General features: G+C 36.8%; 1 protein-coding gene and 1 pseudogene across 2 annotated transcripts; one reads left to right on the plus strand and one right to left on the minus strand.

Moving 5' to 3' along the window:
- Positions 1-96: 96 nt before the first annotated feature.
- LOC109049903 (R3H domain-containing protein 4-like) lies at positions 97-8,404 on the plus strand. 2 transcript variants are annotated; one of them, XM_042733688.1, is made up of 8 exons: positions 97-278; positions 1,093-1,247; positions 2,376-2,494; positions 2,568-2,682; positions 4,010-4,095; positions 4,228-4,313; positions 4,486-4,541; positions 4,810-5,076. In XM_042733688.1, the coding sequence occupies exons 1-8, from the start codon at positions 235-237 to the stop codon at positions 4,824-4,826; spliced, it is 678 nt and encodes a 225-aa protein (XP_042589622.1). In that variant the 5' UTR covers positions 97-234; the 3' UTR covers positions 4,827-5,076. The 2 variants fall into 2 exon arrangements, with proteins under 2 accessions (XP_042589622.1, XP_018923107.1); XM_019067562.2 differs by lacking the exon at positions 4,810-5,076 and adding an exon at positions 7,038-8,404 and having other exon boundaries at positions 99-278.
- Positions 8,405-8,547: 143 nt separating this feature from the next.
- LOC109055379 lies at positions 8,548-10,328 on the minus strand (annotated as a pseudogene).
- Between the last annotated feature and the right edge of the window lie 565 nt (positions 10,329-10,893).

Genomic DNA, 10,893 nt, shown 5'->3' on the forward strand with positions numbered 1-10,893 from the left:
ATATCTCTATCAATATCATCATTTCTCATGAAATATAATATAACTTGTCTAGTATGAAGTGAAGGACGTTTATTGGCTGAAGTTGTTGTCATGACTTCTGGGTCTCCAAAGCCCCGCCCATTTCTCTTAGCATTAGCCATTAGCCATCGCGGCTTACGCCAGCTGATCTGTCCTTTTCTCCTACCAAATTTCTTTGTTTTTGTCACTGTCGTGCTTTTGTGAGAAGACTGTGAGATGGTTTTGTTAAATAGCGATAGCGGTGAGGAACAGGATTTAATGTAAGTGTGTTTTTTGTCGGTAGCTAATGATCTGCTTTGTCTCAGCACATACTCGTCAGTTGTTATTGTTAACCGGTTAAAGCTCGTCGCCAAATATATCAAAAAAACAAACATCAGACAAGTCTTCTTCACGTTCACTGTTTTGCATTATTAAGTGAATTCGTGTTTAACATTGTGTAATGAGTGTTAATGTCATTTAAATGGACGTGTAGCACCTGAGCTAAGTGACAGGTCATTATTTACAGCTGCAAGGTTAGGGCTGAACTCATCAAACTGGAAATAACTGGCGTATCTCAATCAACTTAGAACATAAACCGTATTTCGCTGGTGTTGATGCACGTTATTTAGTCTAAATGTTTGCCGTAATCTCTTATTCGTCTTCACTAAACAATTAAAAAAAATCTGATACAATATAAAACTCTTAAGACAAAATACAAAAAAGCATATGTTTCTGCAGAGATGAGCTGTGACCTGTTTTCACAGTAGAGCATCGGGCCTGTAGCTAGAGCTATAAATAGTGTCTCAGCTGAAGGAACTGTAGTCTACTTACAGCTGATACATTATGGCACATTCATTTAGCATGTGCAGGATCTTTAGCTGTTGTGTGCAAATGCACTGTTTATGATTTTTGTAATTTAGACCAGTATCCCATCAACTACTGTTAACCAAATCTGGAGCTTTTATTTAGTTATCGAAGAAAGAATAAACTGTGCAGAGGGTTATGGGATGTTTGTCATGTTTGTGACTATGGAGCAAACCATCTGAGAGAATGGTTTAGTACACACAACATATCTGATAGCTTTCTGTCTTGCAGCCTAAATGAGCCGCGCTGCTCATCTCTACCCAGCTCTCCTGCTAAACGTGCTTCTCCAGCCAAAAAGAAGCAGTTCTTTATTAACCAGGCCATTCGTAACTCTGACCTCACTCCCAGAGCCAAGGGCAAGAAGAGTCTGAGACGACAGGAAAACAGTACGTATAAGGCTTCCTTGCATTATTCATGTTTATTTATTATTATTATTTTTTTAACTATTTTATTCATTATTTACTACACAGGAAATGTTTAACCAAAAATGAACATTTATAGTCTATATGACTATTTATTGCACTCGTTGCTTACAATTCTAGCATTAAGCTTCTGAAACATTAGCTATATTTCAGTTAAATATTTCAGGAAGTAAGAGGTCGATTGTCTATAGAGTCAATCCATGTGAATAGAGAAGTTTAATCCAAGTCTTATGAAGAGACATACACCGCTACGCTATACACAAAAGATTTTTTCTCCAGGGTTACCTCAAGATTTTCCTGTGGGTTTTCTGATTTATGGGTTAGTTCCATAGTAAGTATAAATTGATGTTATTGAGACATTTTGCTCTGTAATATAAATTATACACACCCATACTGAAAACGCAAATTTTGATGCGATTATGTTTATTAACAAAAACAAAAATAACTGTTTGTTTGTAATAATTTACTACATAAGACAGTTTGGGGTGTGAGTGTTTGCAGTTTATCTTGTACAACAAAACCAAGTATTGTGAAGTCATGTTTCACTACAGGCCCTTATTTTACTAATCAGTTGAAAAAACCCAATATAAAAAGCCATAGGAGGGAATCTTGAGGGAATTAGTCTTCGGGTTTTGACATTATGGCTGCAAGTGATGTATGAACTGAAGTCATTTTCAAAACAAGCAGCTTTCTTTTCATAGCAAACTTGTACACAATGGAAGCCCTCACACTAAACTCCAGAATACGCAGATTTCTATTGCAGTGAGTAGATTTTACCCTTGAAATTTTACAGAGCAAATGTTAGTAAATGCAGAGAAAGTGTGACTACACCTTGTTTATAGTTTAATCAGTAGATCATGGTGCTAGCGGCGCCAACATCATGGGTTCAGTTCCCAGGGGAGGCATGAACTGATTTAAAAAATGTGTGCAGTGAATGCAGTGTTGCATTGGATGAAAGAAATCTACATAAGAATGCAAACAAAAACAAATCTGGTGATTAAAAAAATACATTGTATTTGTTACAGAGTAAAGTTTTAGCTATGTTTTTGTAATGTTTTGGAATCATCATTTTTAACAACTGCTTCGGAGTAGCTCGTTTTCTTGACAATCTTTTGGAACGGGACGAGTGCTCTAGAGAGGATGGTGAAGGATGTGAAACAGCCTTGCCCACCATCTTCACTGAAGCCTGCACCAGTGGAAACTATGTGGAGGTAAAGCAGGTTTCTTTAACTGCTCTGAGTTAGGGGATGTTTTGCCTTTAAATATCTCTCTCATGTCTCTCAGTACTGGAGTGATTTTATGAATCGTTCTGGGGAGGAGCAAGAGCGACTGTTGGCTCTGCTGGAGGAGGAGGCCCGGAGGACCCACTCCAACAAGAGCCATAAAGACCAAAGAGAAGGTCTGACAGTCAGAGAGGCCTTTATACTTCACATGGTCTTTTGCTTTAGTCCCCTTGGATCTAAACTGCACTCAGGCACTCACCTTTCGTTCAGTTTACCTTTTAGTTCTTCACTTTTACATTTCATCATAATGGCATTGAACCCAGAAATGAAAATTCTGACATCATTTACTCACTCTCATGTCATTTCAAACCCATATGACTTTCTTTTTTTAATATTCTCTCATCGTTTTTGTCCATTCTTTCAAAGTCCATGCAACCCAAAATCTTCATGCATTAAAATCGTAGAAGTAATCCATATGAATTTAATCCATTAAGACTTCTAAAGAGACACAATCGCTTTATATGATGAACAGGCTTCATTCAGGTTTCATATGTAATATTGACCAACACACATACATAGAGCACATCATTTATGATTAACCGAAGCTTTGCAGTGCTTGCTTCACACTCAGGAACAAACCTGAAGAAAAAATGGTAAATCAAAAATTAATAATATTTTTATAATAATATGATGTTTGGATGATTTTGCTTTTCATCAAGTATTCCAGATAACTGAAAAATACATTTTAATATTATATATATATCATAAAAGTATATTAATACATTACTATTTATGAGATTAATTAAATATTATAATATTAACCATGTAGTTATTGTAATAAAAAACTTACGTGACGTGACATACAGCCAAGTATGGTGACTCATACTCAGAATTCATGCTCTGCTTTTGACCCATCCAAAGTGCACACACACACAGCGTGAACACACACCCGGAGCAGTGGGCAGCCATTTATGCTGCGGCGCCCGGGGAGCAGTTGGGGGTTTGGTGCCTTGCTCAAGGGCACCTCAGTTGTGGTATTGCCGGCCCGAGACTCAAACCCACAACCTTAGGGTTAGGAGTTAATCTCTCTAATCATTAGACCACGACTCCCCCTCAAAATTATAGATATACTTATATATAAAACACTATGATAATGCATGCTCTTGTGTAGGCAATGCACACTTGCGCAAGTAATGATGTCAGTTTTGGACATGATTATTCTTGTATAGACACGTCAAGTACAAAACAGGATAATTTTGTTTGTAGAGACATAATAAATGTCCCAATAAGTTTCAAGTGTGTAATAGGCACCAAAACAGAATTTTCGAAAAAATTATTGTTTTTACAAACACTTTAGAAGTCTTAGTTTCGCTAGTGCCACAGTATTTGTCTCTGCCAATATCAAAAATGACAAACTTCATCTTTATTAATCCAATGATGGGCAGATTATTTCTTATTATACTTGACATATTAGTGATGGTTATTCTTCTTTTCGTTGCGCAGTAAATCCTGCCATCAGTGCTCAGGAATGTTTTCAGAGAATTGATCGGCGGCTGCGTGCCACGCTGAGACGCAGACAGATTCCCATGGTGACTCTCTTTGTCATTTGCTTGATCTTTATCTTTTGTCTTGTAACGAGTGTCCCCCTAGATCACTTTCTCCTGTCCTGTCCTATTCTTTTTTTCTGTCTGATATCTGTTCATCCATTTCCTCTGTTCAAGGGAGTGTTGGAGGGTCTGGAGTCCGATCTGCTGGGATTCTTCATGGCAGATCCGCACTCAATTTACATTACCAAACTCAGCAACAGGTGCACAAACTACCACAGTTAATGCATCTTTCACTTCCACAGACTAATTCAGACCACCACTAACTAGTGTACATGCATGCTTGAGATGCTGGTTCAGACATGGAAAGAAATTGTAGCGTGAGTGTATGAATAGAACGGCCAAGTTTTGATTCAGATGTATCTGTTTCTTCAGTTATGAGCGACTGCTGCTTCATGCTATCTGCCAGTACATGGATCTGACCTCTGCTAGTGAGTGAACTTATACATTATTCAAACATTGGAAATATATGGTTGTTTTCTTATGAGGCTATTGTGAATTTTGATTTGTTAAGTGTTTAAAGTTAGTGTCACTTATATACTTTAAACTTGTTGTGGTTTAATTCAAATAAAAATTAATTTATAATTGGCTAGCATACTTTTCTACTTGAGTCTAACATTTGCGTTTTTAATTAAATATTTCATTAATTTAACTTTTTACTTATTTTTGCTACATTTTTTTTATTTTATCTTTATGTAGCTGCATTTAAAGCCTGAAACACACTGCACGATTTTCGGCTGTACCTGATGAAAGATTGGCGTTGTGAAACAGTCGTGGCGATTTCTGTGATCATGGATCACTGTGTTCTACAGTGAGAGAGGTTCAGAGATAGCTTACAATACAGCATGATCATTGCACAGTGTGTTTGCTGGTATGAGCCACGTTTACTGACCAACCAATAAAAATGCAACATGAAATCAACATGACATGGCGCTAAAACATAAAACTGCTTATGCCTTCTTTTTTCACCACTTTCACTTTTTTGTTCAGCACACATAAATCCTACAACTGCTAAAGTGTTATTCATCTTCCCTTTTTTTGTTTACCAATAGCAAATGTTGATGACGATTTATTCGTCTGTAGTATCGCGTGTCGTAACGTACGAGTCTGTCATCATCGTACAGTCCACATGTCGTAACCAAGTTTATTAGATCCATGTCACACAGTATGACATGCAACGATCCTATAAGATTGCTAAAATCATGCAGTGTGTCTCGTGCTTTAGTGCAATGACATGCCAGTTTCTGTTTAAAGAGACTTTCAAAATTAAAATAATTATATATATATATATATATATATATATATATATATATATGTGTGTGTATTCTGTCTCTAAGTTACAGACAGTTATGTTTTTACATGCCGTTTTGACCTTTTAACATTTTCCGCTACAATAATACTACTGTTGTAATTATAGTTAATTTAAAGTAAAACCATAAAGAAAAACTTTAAACTCATTTAAATTAGTTACCAAAGCAACATTTATTTTTTTTACTTGATGTTATAAAATAACTAAAACTGAAATAATAAAAAATATAAAAACCTATGTAGACATAAAACCTAAAAATGACAAAAACACCACACAAAATATGTAAGGAATAATTGACTCTGGGCCGTTGAATTATTAGAAAAATAATGCACACCCGAGGTGGCCATTACATCTTGGATGTGCATTATTTTTCTAATAATTCAACGGCCCGGAGTCAATTATTTCGCTTATACTATGGTTATCACACCTCAGGACATCAATCAGATGATATATTTAAAGGCATTCGTCCGGTTTTTGAACTTAAATCACTATTGTGAGTAGGATTATTTCTTTCGCATCTCATCCAACGCCTCTTTTGCTGGTTCTAAAGCATAATTTTAAAGCTGGTAATGAAAGCTTGAGCCGTTGATAGCATTCTAATGCAGTTATTAATGAAGTTATTAGAAAGAGAGCGAGAGAGACAGAGACAAACAGAGAGAGAGAGAGAGCTTGTGTAAATTAGGGTACCTCTGTGCGTCCCTCAACAGTGTTCTGCAGCAGCGTCTCTAAACAGCGCTGTTATTACCTCGCTAGTGAGAAATGTCATGTGAATTTACTTTCGGAAAATCGTCTGTCATGTTGTTGTTTTTGTGAGTCCTGTAATTTCCGTTATTAAAGTTAACTATGTGAAGTGATGTGGAACTGTAATGTGGTCAAGAGAGCTGCCTGGAACTACGTTTGCCATGCATTTCCCAGAAAATAATTGCACACCTCAGGCCCCGTTTACACTAGTGCGTTTTCGTTTTAAAACGCATTATCGTTTACACTACTCCGGCGTTTTCGACCCTCGAAAATGGAGACTTTTGAAAACGCTTCAGATCCCGTTTTAGTTTACTAAACTCCAGGGTTGCATTTCAGTGTAAACGGACCAAAACAGAGACTATTGAAAACGATGGCGTGGCTGGCCTCATTTGCTCTGCATATCTTTGACGACCGTGTAAACAATAACATCATGTGCATTGTTGTACCCATAGATGTATACGCAGATTCCCCCTCCAAGCACGTAGACGCATCTGAGATCTAAATAATAGGGAATCTACCTATTCATATCTATGGCTGTACCTACATGAATGGTCACATGACATGCGTTTGAGGTTGTGTAGTGTAAACAGAGATCGTTTCTGAAACGCAGCGGAAACGCCAGTGTAGACGAGGATCGTTTTCATTCTAAAACGCCGTTTTAAAACAAAAATGCACTAGTGTAAACAGGGCCTCAGAATGTTCATCAGCCAATCAGATTCAAGCATTCAACGCATTCAACGACTCTGTAGTATAAAAAAACTACAATACAATACAATACAAAAAAAACAAACAAAAAAAAAAAACTGATTTCTACAATGGTAGAAAAACACATGTAATAAAAAGTTTAGTGTAAGCCTAAGTGTGTGGTCTTCTGCAGGCTCTGACTGTGATGGTGCTCGACAGACTGAGGTGGTCAACAAACAGGAAGAGTTCCTCCCTCCACAGCCTCTGCTCTCTGCCTACCTGGAGCAGTTGAGCTGAACTGCTATGAATCCTGGCTACAAGCAGTACCATTGATGCTCATCCAGCCTTCAAAATAAAGCTTGGCCTTGACCTTGACCTGGCCAGTATGAACTGTACACATGGCATTATGTCACTGGACCTGGCCTGCAGGCCTTGGCCTTTAGGATAGACTGTGCTCACTAGGTTATTGTACTCAGTGTCACTATCTCTTTCATTCAGTTTTTAAATGCATTTTGGAGCATGTATTAGCAGATGTTGTTACTACAGCTTATAAGTCTTTATACATGATTCTTTTTTCCATGCTGCAGACAGAATGTTTACATTTACTGTCATTGCATCCTTGTATACAAATAGAAACATAATTGTGTGACCTCAAGAAGAGGTAGAAAATGATTTGATAATTGTTTTTGATGTTCATCTTAAGTTGAAAATGAATTGAAGTGAGTCTAGAAATTCATGTCCATCTCTGATGTTATACAAGCCACGTATAGTCATTTCCAAAAACACAACTCAGGCTCCTACAAAAGGATGACATCATATAAATCAGCACATGTGTCGCAAATAATATGATGGTTATGCAGTTCATTTATACCTGTGCGACCTGTTTGTTCTTACTGCACAACTTTTTACATGCAGTTGATTTGTGCAGACTGCTAATTTACTTCAGCCGATCCTGCCTGACAACTGAAGAGTGATAGTAGACCTTTATATTCAGCATTCTGTCACTTGAATTTGAGCAGAACAGTACTTGTCTTGTTTGTTAATCTTTCATAATTAGGTGTCACACAAGTCTTTTTTTCCCCATTAAGGATCTGCCAACATGCACTTGCAACTATGCCTTACCTGTATACGCCATATTTGTCAGTTTTGCATTTTTGTATTTATATATTGAGCCTTTACATCAAGGTTATTATGGTTTACATAGTGGAAAAATCTTTTAATGTTTTATACCATCAAGAGTCCTGAGTCACTTGAGCAGTTATTGCATTGGTGTTTGTAACCAAAGCTTGTGTGTGTGCTGATTCTCAGGCATTAACTATCATGAATGTGGACTTTAAACATTTGCATTACATTGCATTATAAAATCACCTGAAAACCAAGTGTGTTGAACCATTTTGAAAGGGTAGAGTGGTGCTTGGAATATTTATACTTGTGTTAAAATATTTGAGTTAAATGCTATTTATACCATGGTGACAGGATATGAATACATACCATAGAGTTCTTAATTGTATTTAGTTTTTGTCTGTGGTGAGATAATTAAAATACCAAGTTTTTAACTGAGATCGTACCATGTGATTATTTTAGGGATCAGATGCAAGTCATGTGGATTTCAAAATGAAACATTTCTGTCAACGCTTGACTTCCATTAATGTTGTTCTGAAACTTCAGTTTACAAATGAGGCTTAAAGGCTTGGTTGAAGCTTGGTTCCCTTTTTGTCTCTGGATTTACTCCAAAATTTACATTTTGTACAATCCTGTATGATTTTATGACCATAATGAATTTAAATGTTTAGGTGAATCATTTTAAAGGATTTGCATGAAACATTTTTTTTTTTACATGTAAAGATTTTGTTTCATGTTGAACATTTTTAATAACCTCTCAAATAAGGTCATTTAAGGCTATTATTGAACAAGGATGTAAAATTCAATATGAACACAATTCTGTTTTACTCAGTTACAGCCTTCCTATTGAGAGAAGTGTTGTGAATTGGTTTTTTCATACATTGTTTAAAACCTTCAGTTTATAGCTTTCTATTCATAGTGAAATTGAGTCTGAGAGTGAAATGTTGTGTAAGAGTGTTGAAGAAATGATTGTAATACTGTGTGTCCAGTGTATCTCTGGCTGAACTTTTGTGGGAAAAACAGAAAAACTAAGTAGGATGGGGATTTAGGATAAAATGACAATAATCACAGAAGATGTCAGACGTTCAGTTGATTGTTTTATTTCGCAGCAGAAATAAGTTCACTGAACTGCTTTAATGTTTTAAAACTTGTTACCCTCACAGAAGGACACAAATGATCACATGATCTATTAAAAAGACAAATGCAAGATGGCAAAGTTTATCATGAGAATATAAACCTTCACAGAAGGAACAATGACAGCTGTATACAGTACAGGAAAAGATTCGGAGAGCGTTGAGAACCAACAAATGTTCACAAACCCTAAAAATAGGGTAAATGTGAATATGATCTATTATAGACCAAAGAGAAAAACATCAAATATGAATAATACTGTATGAATGATTATCATCTCAGATGAAATCAAATTTGAGCCCATTATGAGCCATTTTATATTAACAGTACAGAATTAATAATGGAAGTTTCTTCCCATCACATTCATTTAAAAGACAACTCTTTTTCAGCATTTAGAGCAAAGTTTTAGTATCCAAGTAGTTATCAGATAATAAATGGCCTTTAAAATAAAGACTTAAAGTTTCTTTCACATCACATGCAGATGTACTGTAACTTAGTCAGTGTTGTCTAATATAGATGTCAGTAAATGTTCCCATCTGGGACTCTTGACATGAACTCTTCATAGAAGATCCAGTCATCAAAGCACTTAACAGTACAAATATCTTCCAAACTGGAACTCATGAAACACTTTTTAGTGCAGACGTTCATTCTGAGTCTTTAAGGCTCTACCAAGGTCTCCAGATGACGCTCTTGTTGATATTCATCTCTATGTTGAAGGTGTTCTGGTCTGGCAGGACACTTTCCCTCCAGTTCTGCTCACATGAAGTATGCAGCTTCTGGAAGTGCTTCATCAGTCTTCTCTGGCTCTCTGTCTTCATCTCATCTTTGTACACATCTGGAGAAGCCTTGACTGACAGCATGTGAACTTCAGGAAGTTGAGCGTCATCTCCAGGATATCTGCTTTCTCCAGCTTGGAATCAGGCTGCTGTTTGAGGAACTCTGGAGCCAGAAGACACTTGAGCTGCTCGATGCTGCTGTTGATACAATCTCTGTGCATCTTCTCCACCCTTGGCATTGCTTTCTCAGCTGCAAATGAAGACAAAAAAGCTTTAGGAAAGTGTTCTTCAAATAAGCCAATGATTTAGAAGAGCAGTGAAAGCTGCTGCAGTAATGCTGCTGTAAGTAGGATGTGAATGTACCTTGTTGTTGAGAGGGAGCTGCTCCTTTGAGATGATTGTAGGTGTCATGTCTGGATCTCTGTGCTGTAGATCTCTCTGTTCAGAGTGAGTCTGATTTGCACTGGCTGCTGCTCCTCTATTTATACTCCCAAATCTCCATATGAATGTGTGAGGCTCGAGCTTGTTGGAGTTTCTCACAGTTTGGAGCCAATAGAAGAGCTCAAACAGACAATGAGGGATGTGGACCGCCACATGCTCAATGATCCTCCATCAGGGGCTCAAAGGAGCAGGTGGAGGGTGAATCTGGGAAAGTGCTGACCTGAAGAGAGCTCATGCTCACATCAATGTCACTGAAGCAGCACGCGCTCATCATTACTAGAAACACATGGAGTCAGTGAACACGTGTACATCATTATGAACTGAAGCATCTCATGACATCAAAGTCATGGCATTCTTACACACTACCCTCTGAATCACTCTGTGCTTTAAACAAAGCAGTGTTTTAGTTTGCATTCCAAAGTTTAATATTAAACTAAAATATTTATGTAAAACTGTATACAATATCCATTTAGGTCATGTCAAATCATAACAAAATTAATAAAATTAAGGTTAATCAATAAAAATTTAACTGTTCAAATATTTTGGGCAAACAAGTTATTTTTTATTAAAACAAGTGTT

This window comes from Cyprinus carpio, chromosome B11 (genome assembly GCF_018340385.1).
Source record: "Cyprinus carpio isolate SPL01 chromosome B11, ASM1834038v1, whole genome shotgun sequence".
Classification (NCBI taxonomy): Eukaryota; Metazoa; Chordata; class Actinopteri; order Cypriniformes; family Cyprinidae; genus Cyprinus; species Cyprinus carpio.